This window comes from Protopterus annectens, chromosome 3.part0 (assembly GCF_019279795.1).
Source record: "Protopterus annectens isolate FY-2018-M chromosome 3.part0, PAN1.0, whole genome shotgun sequence".
Lineage (NCBI taxonomy): Eukaryota > Metazoa > Chordata > Ceratodontiformes > Protopteridae > Protopterus > Protopterus annectens.
The window spans coordinates 598,181,289-598,202,303 of NC_056731.1; the positions used below are offsets into that span (position 1 = coordinate 598,181,289).

A 21,015-nucleotide genomic window follows, 5' to 3' on the forward strand; every position below is an offset into this window, starting at 1 on the left:
TGAAAGTGGATAATGAATTTGCAATCAGATCAGTCAGCAGGTCTGAATGCATTTGTCCCTTTAAAACCTGCACTAAAAGGGAAAGCTCTTCAGCACTCAAAATGACATAATTAGAAGGGTGTGTATGCTGCTATGGTTACTAAATGCATCTAAGTGAGTGAACACTAGGAAATGAAGGTATTTAAAGGAAGTTTCACTGACAAACATTTAGGATTTGAAAAAGCGCTTATCCGGTTTATGAGCCAGTGTGTTTATTTTATTTTATCGTATATTTTTATTAAAGTTTTCAAGTTTCAAGTGTTTTTTTTAAGTGGAATTGGTGGCAGAGCCATTTGTTTTTGGATTTTTGAAAAGTTGAATTGGTTTAGTTTGAAATTATCAGAGCTGTATAGCAAAATTTAACATGTAGAGTGACAGGTTTACAAACATCTAGGTGTGCTTTTGGGGATGTGCCTTACAAAACACAGGCATAGGTTGATTTATAGGCAATTTTCTCAAAAACTAGAGACACTTATTACAAGCTATTATTGTACTAGATAAAGTTAATTTTGCAGTAAAAAAAAAAACTATAGGAAGTAACAAAAAATCAGAGTATAAACATGAGAACACAAACCTATATCTTTGTTCACTGCATCTGAGAATGGAAATCAGCCTGAGTTTCTGTTAGTCCCTGAAACCCAAAGCCTTGTCACCCATTCATAGAGCAGCATTTTGACACATGAAGTAGATTTAAACAATTTTGCTATTTTTGTTTTTTTTGCAGATTTTTTTCATGCCACCAACATGAAAGAATCAGTACGTGGAATAGCAGTGAGATGTTAGGATGGAATTTAGCCAGTTGTGTTACATTGTGTAGAGATGATGTGAGCAGATAGTGAAGGGCTTTGGATTCATAAAGAAACTGTAATATAATTTTATTTCCATATCGTTGATGCTGTAAAATGAAGTATTACACACACTGTTTTGATTTGATTAAAATGAATTACAATTGTTTTGTTAATGAACTCTTGCAAGTATGTTCTCCATATGCAGTTGTCTAGTGCAGCATCTGTAGTCTGGACCATCTTAAGTAGGCAAATGTGTTTAATAGTCAAGGTAATGCTACTAGATTTTATTGTTTTAATATTGACAACTATTGCTGTCATGAAATTTAGCTTTAATATGACACTGCAGTTCATATTTTGAGTATATTTAATTGCACAAGACTGTAACATTCTGAACTCTGACCTTCAGGTCTGCTATTTTCACAGATAACATCAGGGGTTCTTTGTGTGGAAAGAGTTGCAAAGAAGACCGAGACAATGAGTGGATGGGTGTAAGCTTAGCCAGACAACGCAAGACCAATGGCAGCGTGTTGGTAAAGTATCCTCTTTGTGCTATTATGTCTGTGCAGTCTGATACTGAACTCTGTTAACTATTGATTAACTAGTAGTTGTTGTTCATCAGTTTTTTGTCTTACAATCATTTTGTCAACATTCCAGCTGTACACAACAAGACTAACTCATGGTAACCTGCATGGACCCATCATATCCCCTGATTTCCCTAAAGACACTGATGATACATTCTAATGTCTCTTGTCTAACATCAAAGTTGAGATTTTTTTGTGCTTTTTACCCATGGTGCCTATCCATCATCCCCAGCTGGCCAGTAAACCCATTTGTTCATTTATCACTAAGGTGAGAGGTGGTCGAGAGGAGACATCATTTCAGCTATCAGGATTCAAGATTTTATTTTTCTCTTTCACTTCTGCATCTCTCCACACAATATATTCAGATAGCAAAGGTAGTTTGTGCAGTGGGTAATAGCACTTGCCATTTCCTTGCTCCTGCAAGGGGCAGATGTTAGCAAGCAACCCCTTGAAGCATAGCATGTAGTTTATCATCTATTCAACAAGGGAATCATACCATGCCCATGTGGTCAGTGCAATCCCTTCAACCCCCTGAGAAAAGCCCATGTGGTCAGTGCAATCCCTTCAACCCCCTGAGAAAAGCAAGTAGAACATGCCTCTCTACTCATCCCCCGTCCTACCTGGCTGGAAACTGCGCCAGAGGTAAATTTTCAATCATATGGGTTGTAAACCTAGACTACCAAAATGCAGAGGACAACTGCACTTCCTTGATCAGCCAGGTTTGCAGTCTCATACAGTTTATTAGGCCTCTTCCATAGTGGCCAATGTTTCTAAATAGAAACGCATACTTGATTAGCTGCTGTCTACTCATGGAAATATTAAAGTGGTTTGACACTATGGCAGATGCCTTCATTGATTATCTTCAATTCTTTGTCTGCTTTGTCTGAGACAAAACTCTAAAAGGTTCCCCTTAACACTGTTTTTGGGAGCACAGAAATGTTCCTATCATCTACTTTCATTGCTGTTCTCAAACAGGTTAACTAGGAACATATTTGTGCTAGACTTCTGATTCATTTAGGCAGCACGTTTCTTTCTGTACGCAACAGCTTGGTTCCTCTCAGACAGAAAATGACAATGGAAAAAAAACCCACTAATCTTGAATAACCAGTCAAATTAGGCCAATCCCTATTGCTGCCAGCACCCCTTACCAGAGGAGTGCCCCAGGGATCCATACTTGCCCCTCTTTTGTTTTCAGTCTTTATCAAGCTGCCTTATGATCCCCCTAACCTTCCTATTACTCTTTATGAAGATGACATGGTTATTGTTTGATCCAGTCCCTCACATTCAAATCCAGCTTAGTTCTTGGCTAAACAACCATAAGTTACCCTTAAACCCATCTAAAACATAATTTATGATATCTGGAAACTCACAAAAGTTGAAAAGACTCCTAAAAAATCTCATCATCACAGATATCAATAGTTGCTCAGTAGATGAGTGTAATAAATGACTAGGCCAGTCATGTAACTTCCAAAACCACAATAAAAATACCAGGAAAAAGATCAAGTCTCTGTTATTCCGGTCCTGGAAGAGATCTCCCTTTTCCTCCAGACCAGATAGACTTGGAGTAGGCAAAGGCGGAGTTTTCGTTCAACTTGAATATGGACTTCCCATCATAGCTGCAGCCTCTAATAAAAAAAACTTATCTGTTCTACAGTCCACTGAAAACAAAATCTGCTAATTAATTTCCAGTTCCTTCCCTCAGGAACACCACTGCATCACCCTCTCCAAGGCCAAATGGCTATCAGTCTTCTGCAGAGTTGAGCTACTCCTAGGGTCTGTTGTTTTCAAACTACTTGAACTAGTGCTTTTCCACCTGTTGTAGCCAAACTCCATAATAAAAGTACTCCCTACAACCTCTCCCTATTAACTCTTTCACTCTAGACACCCCAAACTAAACTACACTGTACTAACCATTCCTTCTCCATTCATGCACCCAGACTCTGTCATTCCTTTCCCCTTCACCTTAAAGAAGTCTCCACTTTCCCTACCTTCAGAGCTCAGTTCGAAAGACAACTTCATCAAAAATCTGACTGCAAGTGTTTTTTTCCACTGGGCAGATAACCCCACTTCCTCCTCATCACTTCTACTTTGATCCACTGTTCTCAACTGCTGCTTCCCTCTCACATTTACTGCTAAAATTAATTCACATTTGATTTTCTATTTTTTTCTATTTTGCTACTATTATATACATATTGTATCAGATTTCTGTGGGATTATCTACCTTCTGTGATTACTCTGTGTTTGTGAATTTGTTCTGTTTTCATTTTTGTGAATCTCTTTGCAAGAGCTGTGCCCGCAATTGGTCTGTAGTGATCAGTGTACCACCCCGGTACATAAACTACAATAAATAAATATGCCTATCATCTGTAGTACTGTGAGAATTCCTTTATTATGCAGGTCACTTATCTGTTTTTTATTCTTCTCTTGTGATTAGAAGAGATTGCAGCTAACTTTTAGTCCAGCTTCAGACCAGTCTAAGATTGTTTAGATAACATTAGGCATCTTAAAAGAGGGAAAACTGAAACCATATCTTACACGAGAAAGAGCCATGACCCGTTAGTAAGCTTGCACTTTCAAATTCTCTTTTGAGATAAAGTACCAGTAGAAGGGGATGACTCAGTAAAATTGTTCAGTCATTCTTGATCATGACCTAAAGTTAGCGAAGAACTTCAAAGAAGTCCGTACCTATGGCTCAAGAATTCAATTTTCAGTCGTGGCACGTAAGAAGTGTTTCTTCACCATCTTTGTAAATATCTGCCTCTTCATTCAGTAATAAATTTGTATATTCCTGCTTGACATTTGTACTTAGTGGGCACATTCCTAGGTCACAGCCCATTCTGTAAAAAACAACACTATGGACAAGTCTGTTTTTTCTCCATAATAGGTAAATGGTGGCATACCTTCCTCCTCACTACATTATACTTCCATTTTAAGCAAAAATTCTCCTTAACTGTTTTTACAACAACTGATCTTGCAGTTGTAATGGTATAGTTAAATGACCTTAAACATTTCTGCACCCTCAGTGTTTGCTATCTTGCTTTTATCATGTCTCTTTTGATGTCTGTTAAGTGTAATTTGGCTGTAAATTAACTAAGTATCTCCAACCCTTACATCCTGATGCTAGAACTGAGTGTTGAGGATGAAGCTTTGCTATCATTTGAGCCTGGAATAGTGTACTGAGTCCCTCATTACCATTTTATCTTGCACCCAAGTATTTTTTCAAGTTATACATATCATAACAAAATTCAGAAATCTGTCATTTTTGCTGATGATCTTAAAATATGAACTTTAAACAGTGTTTGTTGCCATTTATATTCTGCCTAGTATACATCTGTTATAGTATGTGTTTTTCATTATGTTATGGCTGTGATTGAATTTACAGTTAATATGGATCTTGTATCTTATGGATTGTAAATGTGTAGTATCAGAATTCTGATTAGTAGACACTCGCAAGTAAATTGTCCAAATTTAACATGCCTGTCACTGTGATATTTGTCACTCATTCCTGACTAGGAAAGAGATGATCATGGCATGGCTACTTTTGAAGTAGCTATAAGGGAATTTTGGCTGTGTGTTTTGACATGTCTGCTGTGTCACGTGTATACAGTGTTGTATACAGTGAGTGGGCCTTCAATGGGTAGATAATGAACCATCAGTTGCTTTTGTAGCTGACATGACAACTCATGCAACCCTACCTCTCTTTACGAGGATGATCCCCAGCTGTGTTTCTAGTCTAAATGGGAAGGTATTAATGGTAAATATGCCTCATGTCATGTCCCCATGGAAGATACAAGCAGACATCACTTTTTTGTTTCTCTTCCTCTGCAACTGGCTACTCCAGTGACTGGGCCATTAATCAAACCTTGATCAACTAGGTTATAGTGCAATGTCCATCCTTTTATGCAATGCTGTCAGTCCCAAGTCCATGACAGTTCATGGTTCTGGCTGCTAGGCTACAGCTAGGATTCCCAGCAGAATGTTTGGAAAGTTTGTAGAATTAGGTTTCTTCCCTCTTAGATGACTTACAGTGGCATTGCCTGCTGCTGATGATAGCAGAGCCGGGCTGCTTGGGAGAAATTCTATGCAAATGCTGAGGATAACAGTGCAGTTGTGTTGAGCCCAGTGTTCAAAGCCCGCCCTTGCACACTGTAAGTTACTTTAAAACTTCGAAGATCTGCAGTCTTCTGCAGTTAATGCTTCAGCTGCAGAACCCAAAGGTTTATTATAAGTTCAGGGTCTTGAAAACACAATAGCAGCCAAACGACACTGATACAACTGAACCACAAGGCGTTACTACCTGCTGCTTAATGCCAGATGCGAAGACTGTGATAATCCAAACTGACAATTTGATCCAGTACAAAAAGTTGAGAACTTAGTTAAAAACCATTTATTGCACACAAATGATTAAGCGCTTTCACCTACATCCAAGATAGGCTTCATCAGAATAAAAAGCATTTCATTTACAAGACTTAAGTAGTTAAAATTGGCGCCAAAAAAACTCTAGTCCTTAAAGAGGTATACAATTGCTGTTGGATGTATACTAATATATACTCTCATACTGCCAACAGCCAAACTAAATATGTCAAAATGTTGTTATAAGACAAATTGTGCAAAAACATTGTTGTAAGTTAAAAATATACATAATACATCGTGAAATAATTTCATTGACAGTATTCTATAATACTTTTTGTAGATGTACTGTCGTTCAGACCTGGTAGAGTCGTGGCATCAGTTAGAATCTGCCAATATGTTTCCCTAAATGACAGTATATTTTTTAGATTACACCCTTTCGGATCTGATGTCACTGACTCCACTATTGCAAATTTAAATGAATGCTCAGGTCCCTTGTTTATAATGTGCCTAGCAAGGGCATTTTTGTCATCACATTTTTTTATACAATAGTTGTGTGCATAAATTCTCTTTTTAAATTTCTGCTCCGTATTACCTATGTAGTAAGACGGGCACTTTATGCACTTTGCTAAATAAATTATAAAACTGCTGTTGCAGTTACCTTTTTTAAAAAAGATTTTGCTACTGTTGTAATTTGCTAACTTTATAAATGGCTCTTCTAAAATCAAAGGACACTGTTTACAACATCCACATCTACTCGTATGTTGAAAATCTGCTCTGTTCCTATTCCTCTCAGTATTGTGTCTCTCTAATATACACTTGAGGTTAGGGGCCATTTTATGTACAAAAATTGGTTTTTTACCTAGAATAACTTCCATCTCCTGATCTGTCAACATAGTATACCAGTGTTTGTACAGAATGTTTTTTACTTTATTATGATATGTATTATATTCTATAATACAGGCTCTCCCATACTCTGTGTTGTTGGTTAGTTTTTCTACCTTCTTAGGGTCTTTTTCCATATACTTATAACCCAATAACGGGAAAATGTTAATGCCCCATCTATCTAACAAATCTGTACTTATTTTCTTCATCATAGTAATACTATATCCCCTGTCAGCAAATAAAGACATATTATATTCAATCTCTTTCTTAACATCCTCTACAGTAGTGGTCATTCTTAATGCCCTAATACATTGGCCTTTAAAAATATTGATTTTAGTTCTATCAGGATGATAGCTGCCAAAGTCCAAGTAGGAGTTTGTAAAAGTCTCTTTCCTATGTATGCTGGAATGGAATATCTCTCCTCTTTTAGTGACAAGTGTGTCCAAATAAGGCACACCATAGTCGTTAAATTTGGCCGTAAATTTCAAATAATTACTACTCATATTGATGAAACTAAGAAATTCACTAAACTCATCCTGGGTGCCCTCCCATATTATATATATGTCATCCAGGAATCGCGAGTAGTATTTGATGTTCGCCATATGTTTACTTTTGAACACCACTTCTTCCTCCCATTCCAGCATAACCATATTAGCGAATATGGGGGCACAAGCTGCCCCCATCGCTACCCCTCTTGTTTGTTTAAATATTTCCCCCTCATAGTATATAAAATTATTGTCCAATACTATGGACATTAGGTCATATACTAAGTGGATTTTCTCTCTAGTGAGGTTACTATGCCTGTAAATGCTCTTATAAAAAGCCTCCAGACCCTCTACTTTAGGAATACACATGAACAAGTCCACCACATCTATAGATGCAAAAATCAACTGATTGGAAGTTAATGTCACTGGATAATTTTTTAAAAACTAGTCCTTTACCATATGGTCTACATTACTGTATACATGTTTCAATAAAGTATCAATCAAAACTCCACTAGGGAAAGTTTTTGTCCTACTGCCAGAAATAATGGGCCGAAAGGGAGGATCTAGTAAGTTCTTATGTATCTTAGGTATTCCTACCATTACTGCTAGAGTGGGGTATGCTACCTTTAAGAATTCATAAGTGTCCTGAGTGAGTCTATTGTCTATTAAGAATTCTTCAATATGACAATCTATCTTCCTATAAGCTTGATTCAGCTCATTCTTAGAAATTTTTTCATAATTTGATGTATCATGTAACATCTTATTTATCTTGCTATTATACTCCTGTTGGTCATAGATCACAATCCCCCCTCCCTTATCAGGCTTCATTATTCGGACGTTACTGTTAGTTTTCAAGTCCATAAGAGCTCTACTCTCTTCTTCAGACAAATTAGTGGTACCTGGTCTGCCTTTGCTCTTAATCTTGTAAAGGTCATGAGTAACTAATTTTTCATATCTCATGACTTCCTGATTCGCATTTGGCATAAAACTACTTTTTTTCTTTATGATAGTGTTGTTGTCACCATTACTATGATTGTCTTTGAACATAATAGCTAAGTTCAATTTTCTTACATACTTTTTGACTTCACAAATGGTGTCAACCAATCTAAAGGATGGCGTTGGAATAAATTTCATTCCCTTGGAGAGTAAACTAAAATGTGCTGGGGTAAGGGACATATCAGTATAATTAAAAATCTGAAAATTATCATGTTTATTGATAACGGTGTGTAGTGTTCGTTCCCTTTTTTCAACCTCTAAGTCCCCTCCTACAGGGATGTTAACTACCACTCCTCGTGCTGACTGTAGTCTTTCTTCCTCCAAGAATTCTGTCTGGCCCATCTTTTGTGACCTTCCCTGTTGTCTCCCCTCCAAAAATTTTTTCCTTTACTCTCCATGTGATCTATCTTTCTATCATTTGTTTTCTGTCCTACCTGTTTCCATATATAGGCCAAACCTTTTTCATACTGAGCTTTGTCCCTATTTAATTTTTTGATTTTTCTGCCATGTAATGTTTTAGTCCTATGGTCCACATTCTCAAATTGTTTATAATACAAATTCTCCCAATCTTTAAATAATAAGTCAGATAAAATAATGTCATTCATACTGTCTACTTCAGTTAACAGTCTGCACATTTTGGCATCGTTAAATTCAATCAACTTCCTCATGTATGCAAAGCCAAAAGAGTCAAATAAATTGTTAAATTCAGTCATAGTTTCTTCAGTTAGACTTAGTCCCATTGGGACCTTAAAAAAACGTAGGCCCATGGGTACAATTTTCAGACTCATACATTCAGTCAAATAAGCGTTGTCCATTTTGATCGAATTAATGGTACTCAAAGTTCTCCCAAAGTCATGTATAATGTCCTTAAGCGTACCCTGCTGTTTAACACTATTGTTCATAGATTCTTTGCATTTATCAGGGTCAAAGACACAATCGTATTTTAAAAAATCTTTGAGAGCACATACTTGGTTTTTTTTAACAGTCTTATGAACAGTTCTAGTACGGGAGTTGTTAGAAATATAGTACATATCATAATAAAGTAAAAAACATTCTGTACAAACACTGGTATACTATGTTGACAGATCAGGAGATGGAAGTTATTCTAGGTAAAAAACCAATTTTTGTACATAAAATGGCCCCTAACCTCAAGTGTATATTAGAGAGACACAATACTGAGAGGAATAGGAACAGAGCAGATTTTCAACATACGAGTAGATGTGGATGTTGTAAACAGTGTCCTTTGATTTTAGAAGAGCCATTTATAAAGTTAGCAAATTACAACAGTAGCAAAATCTTTTTTAAAAAAGGTAACTGCAACAGCAGTTTTATAATTTATTTAGCAAAGTGCATAAAGTGCCCGTCTTACTACATAGGTAAAACGGAGCAGAAATTTAAAAAGAGAATTTATGCACACAACTATTGTATAAAAAAATGTGATGACAAAAATGCCCTTGCTAGGCACATTATAAACAAGGGACCTGAGCATTCATTTAAATTTGCAATAGTGGAGTCAGTGACATCAGATCCGAAAGGGTGTAATCTAAAAAATATACTGTCATTTAGGGAAACATATTGGCAGATTCTAACTGATGCCACGACTCTACCAGGTCTGAACGACAGTATATCTACAAAAAGTATTATAGAATACTGTCAATGAAATTATTTCACGATGTATTATGTATATTTTTAACTTACAACAATGTTTTTGCACAATTTGTCTTATAACAACATTTTGACATATTTAGTTTGGCTGTTGGCAGTATGAGAGTATATATTAGTATACATCCAACAGCAATTGTATACCTCTTTAAGGACTAGAGTTTTTTTGGCGCCAATTTTAACTACTTAAGTCTTGTAAATGAAATGCTTTTTATTCTGATGAAGCCTATCTTGGATGTAGGTGAAAGCGCTTAATCATTTGTGTGCAATAAATGGTTTTTAACTAAGTTCTCAACTTTTTGTACTGGATCAAATTGTCAGTTTGGATTATCACAGTCTTCGCATCTGGCGTTAAGCAGCAGGTAGTAACGCCTTGTGGTTCAGTTGTATCAAGTTCAGGGTCTTGGAAAAAAAGTTTTTTGTTTTCACCTATGAATAACATGGTATAGTAGCTGGACAGAACTGATGCTTTGAAAGCTAGTATTGAATTTCTGGGCTAAAAGCATGCTGTAGACCTTAGTGGATGCTTTGTCAGATCCTCTATAATTTTTTTTGAAAATGATTTAATGTTTTTGTTTGTTTCGCTATGCTTTGTAAAATAGACAGTTTTTTGTTTCAAGGAGTTGGAACTCATTTAATAGTACTCCGTTATTATTGGACATGCCTGGAGTTCTTGAAACAAAAAAAAACAGTTAGTTGGGCTGATTTAAAAAGCAGTCTAAACCTTAGACTTATATCATCATGTAAGATAATGCAGTTACACCTTATGATACCACCTTCTGTAGTCTTTTGGGAGGAGGAAATGGTGCTGCTGTGGCAGCTGTTTGAATTGCACCACTAAGCAGAGAACAGCTGTGTTGACTGACTACCCGTGTCAGCTAAATGTGGTAATTTAGGCATGACATAAGCTGAAAAAAGTAAAAAAAAAAGTGTGTGGGCAGAGTGAGTCCATGCAAACTCTGGAATTCAGTTTATTAAGATATTTTTTTTCTTTGCTATTAATATTTTGTTCCTGTTTCAGTGTGTTTAATAGTGCTGTGGGAATGGTATGTATTGCCATTTTAATGCCTTCCAACATTACTGGCATCATTTAATTACATTGTGTGTTACAGCTCATATTATTATGACTTCTACAGACTAAGCACTTTGTGCATTGTCTGTTGTACACAACAGCATCTTTAGTGAACAGTATTGTGATGCCTCTGCACTGGCCCAGTAATCATGGAGCCTCAATCCTCACCACTGGCAACAGTAAGGGACGTACACAATGGGAGGATAAGTACACACACAGTAAAGTACAATTTACCTTAGGAGCACACAGAGATCTCAGTCCGTTTGGGGCTAATTTCTCCCTCTTTCTCCAGATCCCCAATAAGACTCCCCACTGGCACAGCTATAGGGTTGAGATCTCAGCTGAATGGCCAAGCTAAGACCTACGGCACCCTCTCTGTCCAACCAGTGCTTTGTGTCCCTGCCCAAGTAGCAGACACACATGCACACTGAGATTTGATTTATAAACACACACACACACCCCTGGGAAAGGCTGGCACAGGTTTAGTAACTATGCCCCCTTTTGCCGAGACTATAAGGTAGTACCAGCTGCCACCAACCACCCTGACTGTCTGACCAAGCAAGGCTATTTAGGAGTGGCCTGTACAGTATCACCAAATACATGTGCAAGTTCTCTAAGAACATGCATAAGTCCAACCAATATCAGCCAGAAAAATGGGTTTAAATATATTTAATAATAAAAGAACAAGAGAATACTCAGAAAACAAACACAGTTTCTTCAGAGTTCAAAATCACAGGAAATATTTTAAAACAACATTGCAGGACAGTCTCAAATAAATACAGAAAACATCTAACTACCCTGGTTACTTGCTATTAGCAAGGAAAGTGCAGATGATGGTGGTGTTGGATGTTTCCAGGTCAACGACAAGATACAAAATGCATAGTCTCTCACTGATAGAGTTCTTAAATTAATATTAAACATTACTGCTGGGGCTTGGATGACATCACTCTTTGTCACCTGACTTCAGTTCCCAGGCTAAACAGATACTAACAGAATTTTAACATCTCTGTATGAGAAGTACATATCTCTCAGAAGTTTGCAGAACTTGGAAGTTGTAAAACAATAAAATGCTTTTACATTTGTCATACTAGGCCTTTTTCTGCTGTTGGGCTTCTGCCAGATTCCCCTGGGCCAAGGCTAGGAGTTCCCTGAGGTTTAGGACATATGCCACAACAGACTCCTTGTGGGATTCACACTCACCCTTCCATTCATCTCGAATCAAATCTAGTGGTCTCCTCACCCTATGTCCATACAACTCAAAGGGTGAAAAACCTGTGGATTCCTGGGGCACTTCTCTGTAAGAAAAGAACAGATCGGGCAAATATTTGTCCCACTCCCTCTTAAACTGGTCTGCAATTGCCCGTAGCATCGTCGAGTGTAGAGTTTAACCTGTCAACCAGACCATTAGGCTGGGGCTGGTTGGGGGTGGTCTTTAGGTGCTTCATCCCACAGTACTTCAACAGACAAGCCAACTGGTCTGACCTGAAATTGGTACCTCTGTCAGTATTTCTTTTGGGAAATCTACCCTGCTGAAAATCTCTAACAACGAATTTGCCACGTTTTCTGCCTTAATGGAGGAGAGAGCCACCACTTCAGGGTATCTGGTAGCATAATCTACTACCACTAGGATATACTTCTTCCCTGTGGAACTTGGGATACTCAGAGACCCTACAATATCCATAACTACCCTCTGAAATGCTCCTCAATCACAGGCAAAGGCATCAAAGCAGCTTTCACCTTGTCTTCTTCCTTGCCTACCTTTTGGCACTGCTCGCAGGTCCTGCAGTACCCTGTTACATCTCTGGAAATGTTAGGCCAACAGAAGTTCTGCATAATATGTCTCTTCGTATGTTTTATGCCCATATGACCTGCAAAGGGAATATCATGGACTCTGGCTAGAAGTAAAACAAAACTGTCCTTGCAAGTGCACAGCCCCAAAATGGAACAGCCCAAGTCAAAAATCCAAGGCCAGCACACAGTGGTGTATAAATTCAAAATTGCTTTATTAAAGCATGTATAAACCAAGCAGCAACAGACCGGTTTTGGCTGTAAAAATTAAATAGCCTTCATCAGTGGACTTACATTGATGAAGGATATTTAATTTTTACAGCCGAAACTGATCTGTTACTGCTCAGTTTATACATGCTTTGATAAAGCAATTTTGAATTTATACACCACAGTGTGCTGGCCTTGGATTTTTGACTGTGGCTAGAAGTGCCAGATGGTAGGCTCTGGGCACTGCCAGCTGCTGTATTCTGCCACCCTCTAGTCCTCCCTCAGGAGTCTACTCTCTATACAGTAACCCTTTGTCCCAGTATACAGATTCCCCCTTCCCTTGAGAATCAGGTGCCTCACTAGCTACCTCCCTCTGCCTTGTAATGCAGGGTCCGAGAGCTGAACCTGTCTCAACTTGATCTTAGTAACCCTTCCCAGTTCCCCTTCCACAGGAAATCTGGCATCCTCTGACAGTGCCTCACTGTCAGCCTGGATACTACAACTCACCTCTGCCCTTGCAGTGACTCAGTACCCACAAGCAGCTGTGGCTCACCTTCAATCTCACTGCTACAGGGTAGCTCCCCTCCCTGAAGTAACCACCTCACCAGTCTTGGCTGCAAGTGTGCAGTCTGTCTGGGTCTCCCCCAGGCTACCAGACCCACATGCTTGTCTCCAAGCCTGTTTGCGTGTAACTGCATGAACACATGGTACTGCATTATAAAATCATTCCCTGTCAGGACATCTGCAGAGATATCCTCAAACACACCTACTCGCTGGCTTCCTTTTCCACCCCTCCCAGTCAAGGTGAACCCTAGCCAAAGGTATTTTGAATGGGGTCCCTCCTAAAGCTCTGACTGGAGTAGACTGTCCAGGCAAGTAGTGCTCCTCTTTAACCATTGCAGGCCTCACAATAGTTAGGTCAGAGGCCTTTCCCAACTCATCTGCAGTATTGCATTGTCTATCAGCTAACCAGATTCTCATGTCCTCAGGCAAAGTGCTAAGGGCTTGTTCCCTCACAAAAAGGTCTGCCAGTCCTTCAAAAGTGGTGACCTGACATCCACTCACCCACCTATGAAAATATGTGCTTAGTTCAGCAATATACTTACACACACTTTCATCTGCCTTGCGTCTTTGCTCACAAAACCTTTTCCTATAAGCTTCAGGTGTTAACTTAAAACATTCTAGCAAACAGTTTTTTTACAATATAATAATTTAAACAATCAGTATCAGACAGTTTAGAAATAACAATTACAGCTTTGTCATGGAGTAAGGTGGTCAGGAACTGTATCAAGAGCCATTGTTCAACATTTATTTGTTTACATACCCTCTCAAACATATGAATGAAACTATCAAAATTATCACCCTCTGTAAATTGTGGAAGAAATTTAGTGACCTTTGATGTTTCTTGGGTTCAGTTACTCCCTTCCCCATTACCTCCATGACTCTGGCGAAGAGTCAGCATCTGCTTTTCATTTTGCCTCTGCCTCTCCTTCTCCTCAGCCGTCTCAGTTTCTGATTTTCCTCAGCCTCAAGACACCTCAGTTTCTCTGCTGCTTCTATTTCCAGATGCTTGGCCTCCAGCACAAGTCTCTCTAACTCCAGACGGATTTTTAAGTCCTCTGTGGAAAGGCTGAGCTGTCCATTTTCTGAGAGTTGTACATCTCCACGGCCAGTCTGATTGTCCTCCTGGTTGCTATTCTGTGATGCAGCTGTGACTAAAGCTGCAATCATGTCTGCTTTAGTCAGGTTGGCATGCACCACTTCTTTAGCCTGGCACATTTCAGCCAACTGGCTCCTTATCAGCTTGCCATACTCCTCTGCTGACATGCTTGCCTGCTCTCCCTGACTGACTAAGCTAACAAAAAAATAAAACAATTGTGATATGAACTCTGAATGTTCACTGCATGGCTGATTGAGCGTACAAACACCTTCAGTGACCACTGTACACAGGCTACAGGAATTCAATATCCACACCACTACATGCCCATTATTGTATGATGTGGCTAACTTACCACTGCCAACCAATTACTATGTGAAGTGGATATCCCACTACTGTCCACCAATTAATATGTGACACCCCTGCACTGGCTCAGTAAATAAGGAGCCTCCACCCTCATCACTGTCAACTGTGAGGGACGTACACAGTGGGAGGATGACAAACACACACACAGTAAAGTAGAATTTCCCTTAAGAGCACACAGAGATCACAGTCAGTCTGGGGTTGGTTTCTCGCTCTTTCTCCAGATCCCCAATAAGACTCCCCACTGGCACAGCTATAGGGTTGAGATCAGCTGGGTGGCCAAGCTAAGACCTCCAGCACCCTCTGTCCAACCAGTGCGTTTCCCTGCCCAAGTAGCTGATACACACACATACACTTTGAGATTTGATTTATATACAAAACACACACACACACACACACACACACACACACACACACACACACACACACACACACACACACACACATACACCTGGGAAAGGCTGGCACAGGTTTACTGGATATGCCCCCCTTTATAAGGTAGTACCAGCTGCCACCAGCCACCCTACTTGTCAGCTACTATAATTCCCTTACAAAAGGTGTCCGATCGTACTGTGTAATGTTACTATTAATCCAAATGGTAGTCTGACCAAGCAAGGCTATTTAGGAGTGGCCTCTACAGGGTCACCAAATACATATGCAAGTTCTCTAAGAGCTTACATATGTCTGACAAATACCAGCCACAACGATGGGTTTAAATATATTTAGTAATAAAAGAACAAGGCAATACTCAGAGAACAAACAGTTACTTCAGAGTTCAAAATCACAAGAAATATTTTAAAACAACATTGCAGGACAGTCTCAAATAAATACAGAAAACATCTAAACTAATCTTTACTATATTCTTATATGTATCTAAAAGAAATTACTGTACCCAGGTAACTTACTATTAGCAAGGCAAATGCAAATGATGGTGATGGATGTTTCCAGCTCAAAGACAAAATGCAAACTGCCTAGTTTCTCTGTGTGAGAGTTCTTTAACTAATATTTAACATTACTGCTGGGTTAGCTTGGATGGCATCATTCTTTGTCACCTGACTTCAGTTCCCAGGTTAAACAGATACTAACAGATTTTACATGTCTGTATGAGAAGTACATATCTTTCAAAAGTTTGTAGAACTTGGAAGTCGTAAAACAATAAAGCACTTTTACATTTGAAAGCTAGTAATTATTTCTGTTTCAGGACAATACAAAAATGTCTATCTATAGACATCTTGTCTCCATGCTGCATTATCTAACTTTTATAGCACATCATAAAGCACTTAATTTCAACTTATTTTCTTGAAGTTTTGTAAGTTAATCTTCTATATTCCAGCAGGGTATGCTGCTGTTACATTTTTGAAGCTCAGCAAATAACACATAGTTCTGTATAAATGATATCACTATTCACAAATGACATATAATTATTTACAAAATTCCAGATAGCTGGGCTGGCAGTGTCAAAAGTATATCTTGGTGAAATAGTTGTCTTTGTGAGTACATCATGGCAGTGAACTTTGGGGGATATACACTTCTCAACAGAGTGTATTGTTATGGATGGAACAATAAAGGGAGGAGATAGAGATCATCAACTGACAACAAACAGGAATAAAGTGGTCCAGTGGATTAAAGGACCACTACGGGCAAACAATGAAAAAACATATATTTTTTATCTTGCCATGATTTACTGCACTTCCTAAATCTGCCTGCAGCAAAATAAGTGCTCTTTCCTAATTTTATTTTTTTTTACTCTTGTCTGCCCACATGGGGGCAGACATTGTGATTCCTTTGGAAAGCTAAATCTGTCTCAATACACAGACTGTGAGAACAAATAGCCCTACAATTTGTTGTCAGACTAGACTTCCATTCACTTAGAATGGACCACCTGAAAAAAAATGCTAAGTCTGAGAGTCTGCAGCTCATGTGTCATTGACTGGTATGTGCTGAGTTTTACAAATGTTGTTCCTATTGATGTACTACACATTCTCTGAAAAAAAAACTTGCAAAAGTGTCAACAAATTACTGAGATAAAAAAGACTTTTCACAAGGAGCAGTTTTTCAAGTTTCAATTCCTGGCCAAGTTACTCCTCCCATCTTCTCTCCTTCAGTGGGCTACAGTCTCACATTTCCAGCTTTACTAGATCCAACTATTTAGTCAATTTTGCATGACAATAGACATAAAAAAAAAAATCACAGCCTGGTGTGCCACTAAAACTTTTCCCTTATATGTCTCTTCACTTCTGAATAGCATTTCCCCAGGAATAAAAAAAAAAAAAAAAAAAAACCACATCAGTCCAGAGTTTGGGCCAATCTATCCATTTCTTAATGTGCACAGTAAAACATTCAGCTTATAATGCGTTCTGGCTGCTGACATTGTTATCTTTACATAGTTATTCTCTTATAGCATAACCTGAACTTGTAGTATTCAATGCCAAGCTTTACAACAGTTCTCAGTTTCTTAACAATGACCTCCCAAGCCTCTGATGTGACCCAGTACTTTGTCAATATACTGTAAATGCATAGATTAATACAAATATTTGTGCACATATGGCACATACAATAATACGCACATACCATCATTAAAACAAGATAAATGCAATATAAATCATATCAATATAGTTATGCTTTCTAGTTTATGACCCTGTTTGTCTATGGAAACCTCTTTTTGAATTTATGTTCAAGCAGTTGTATATTTGTTGTATATTGTCTTGTTTAATTGTTTCTCAGTATTCTAACCACTGTGTATGCTGCATCAATTGTAAAACTCTGATTTTACTCCTTTTATATTTTCTATGCTCTTTGTACAAAAAAGCTATGTTTGTATAATTTATTTTTATTATTTTTTATAATTGTTTACTCTGTATCTGGAGCTTTTCTCCCCCAGCCTCCGCTGAAAATGGTCATCTTGTGTCCAGTCGGACTAACCTGGTAAACAAATGGAAAATAAATAAAATATACTAAGAAAATCAATCAATATACCAAGAAAAATCCAAAACTTAAGAAAAAAAACACAGAAGCAAGGAAAATGTTTCCTTGATGCTGTCATGAAAATTCCACTCACTTATTCAGATATTATGGGCAAACATACATGTGTATATATATATATATATATATATATATATATATATATATATATAATAATCTATAGTCAGGCACACTGATGTCCCACTCATCAGGCTAAACAAGGAGAAGGTTACTGTCAGCTGCCTGTCGGGTGCCAGGATATGCCACATAACCCATGCACTCAGGTCACTCCACAACAAGTACAAATATGACTCTGTCATTGTCCTTGTTGGTGTGAATGACGTGAGACATGCCTCCCTGGACTACATGAAAAGAGACAAGGAAGAGCTCTCCGATCTTGTAGCCCAGGGAGGTACGACCCTAGCTCTGAGTAGCATTCTGCCATCACCCAGAATGATACTGCAGTAAAAGGACAAAATGATTGACTTCAACAATTGGCTAAGCTTCTGGTGTCATTCTAAGGGGATCCAGTATCTGTCTGCCTGGGATGACATGGTCGACAGACCATGATGCTTTGCCAGAGATGGCCTGCACCTGTCGCCCATGGGATTCCGGATACTGGCTAAGGCTGTTGCCACCCCTAGAATGCCTTTTTTAGACAAGTTTCAAATGTAACAGGAACAGGCAAGCAAAAACTGAGGGTAATGCTACTCTGTGCTAGAAGTCTAAATCTCAAAATGCACTCACTCAAGGTACTCCTTAAAATGGAGAACATCGATACCTGTGCAGTGACTGAGACCTGGTTCAAGGCTCGAAAGAGCACCCCTGCACTACCATGCTATAACTCATACCACATTTTTCGGCCACGTAACCTGGACTGAAACATCAAAGGCGGAGGTGTGCCTATATTCATTAAGGATATCCACACCTCCAGGCTAGTTGCTCAGCATAATGCATCCGAGGTTATCCAAGTGCAACTAACTCTGGGCAAAACTGCAATCCAAATTGTAGCTTGCTACAGATCCCCCAGCATCCCCACTCCTCTTTTCTTGATATACTGGAAAATATTAGGGTTCAAACACCCTAATAATGGGCGATTTCAACTAACCCACCATAAACTGGGAAAACTACTCATGTACTAACTCCTTCGCTCAATGCTTTCTGGAATTCATAAATTCCAGTGCCCTGGGATCAACTTATCCACACCCCCACCAAGGGCAACAGTATCCTAGACCTAGCCATTACCAACATGAGTGACCAGTGTTCCACACCCGAAATCAACTCCTTGTTGGTCAGATCTGACCATAAGCTAATCACCCTAGATATCCACATCCCACCCCTACCCCACATTAAGGAAACCATGGTAAAAAAAATTCTCCATAGCCAACTTCATGCTTCTTAAGACAGAAGTGGCGAACTACATGCTTCTTAAGACAGAAGTGGCGAACTACATGACACCCATGCAGACAGCCAATACAGTTACGACTGCTGAATCCTGCACAAATGCAGTCTATAAGCACTTACATGAGTGCATGGATCGTGCTGTCCTAAACAGAGCCAAGAAGCTGTCCTCCAAAATAAGGAAGCCAATCTGGTGGTCCCCTGCCATAAACAAACTGTACAACAGAAGGAAGAAACTGTTGCAAAAGAGAGTAAAATCCCATGAGTGGTGGAGCTCCCTGGTCAGCCTCAATAAGACACTGAGATCCCTTATAAGAGCCTCCAAAGCTAACTATGAAAATAGAATCGCCACTGATTCTAAGGACAACCACAAGGCATTCTATAGCTATGTCATGAATCTCAATGGCAACACCCAGATCTGCTCTGAGTTACAGCACAATGGCATGAAAATTACAGAACCAGCTGATACTGCCAACATTCTGGCAGATAGGTTCAGTGCTAACTTTACCACCCTCTCACACCCTAAAGGGCCCATATCTATACAGGAAGAATGCAGAGTCCTTGTAATCACAACTATACAGGTAAAAGCTGCACTCTCTAAAGCCAAAAACACAGCATCCATCAGACTGAACAACATCCCAGGCTGCATTTTACATGAACATCAGAACGAACTAGCTCTCCACCTAAGCACCATGTTCAATCATAGCCTCACATCAGGCTTTGTGCCCTCTGAATGGCACACAGCAACAGTTATCCCACTCCACAAAGGGGGAGCCACCACTGATCCCGGGAACTATCATCCTGTTAGCGTGATAAGTTTGTTCTGCAAGGCCATGGAACATATCATCATGGAACTCCTAAACAAAGACATTGGTAACCTCCAAACTCTGGGCCCCACCCAGTTCGGGTTTGTGAAAGGCAGATCATGCATCCTGAACCAAATCGACTTCTCTGAGGCAGTCGATGAGGCTAAGGTGGTTCACACAGCCTATCTTGACATTGCCAAGGCTTTTTACACCATCCCCCATTCTGGAATTATAGCTAAACTCACTAAATTAGGTATAAATCCCTATGTCACAAGATGGGTTGCCAACTGACTCACTGACAGAACCCACACTGTAAAAGTTGCAGACTCCAAATCTGACATCAAACCAGTGACAAGTGGACTACCACAGGGTTCAGTCCTGGAACCTCTCCTGTTTGGTATCTACTTCTCTGAAGTACAAGCTAACTCAGAAGGCCTCTGGCTAATGAAGTTCGCAGATGACTGCAAACTAGGAGCCATAGTAGAGTCCCAAATTATGTGGACATCCTACAGAAGGGCCTCACTGAGACAGATGCCTGGTGTTAGAGCCATGGCCTCAAGCTTGATGCCAAAAAGTGCATTTTCATCCCCTTTGGTAAAAACTCTGTACCTGTGAGCTACCACATAGGTGGTAGTCTACTTGACACCGAATGTGTGATGAGACCTTGGGACCCAGGTGGAGAGTAGTCTCTCCTTTGATAATCACATTGCTACAGTAGTCAGGAAGTCGTCCTACGTGGCACACCTCATCACAAAAGGGTTCTCATCCAGGAAAAAAAGAGGTCATTGTTCCCCTTTACTTGACACTCATTAGACCCATTATAGAGTACAACACCCCTTTTGGAATGTACCTCACAAGACATTTGCAGCGGCTGGAAAGGCCGCAGAAGTACCTTGCAAAAAGGATTACTGGCCTCAAACAGATGCCCTACACTGACCATCTAAAAAAATTCCAGCTTTACTCCGTAGCATATC

At 39.2% G+C, this 21,015-nt stretch overlaps 1 protein-coding gene across 3 annotated transcripts in view; it reads left to right on the top strand.

Moving 5' to 3' along the window:
• ITGA9 (integrin subunit alpha 9) overlaps positions 1–21,015 on the top strand; it is a 5,160,704-nt gene that overhangs the window by 275,698 nt on the left and 4,863,991 nt on the right. For all 3 annotated transcript variants that reach the window (XM_044065011.1, XM_044065010.1, XM_044065009.1), the window contains exon 3: positions 1,251–1,357. In XM_044065011.1, coding sequence (XP_043920946.1) covers positions 1,251–1,357 — 107 coding nt within the window. The remainder of the gene's footprint in view (positions 1–1,250; positions 1,358–21,015) is intronic.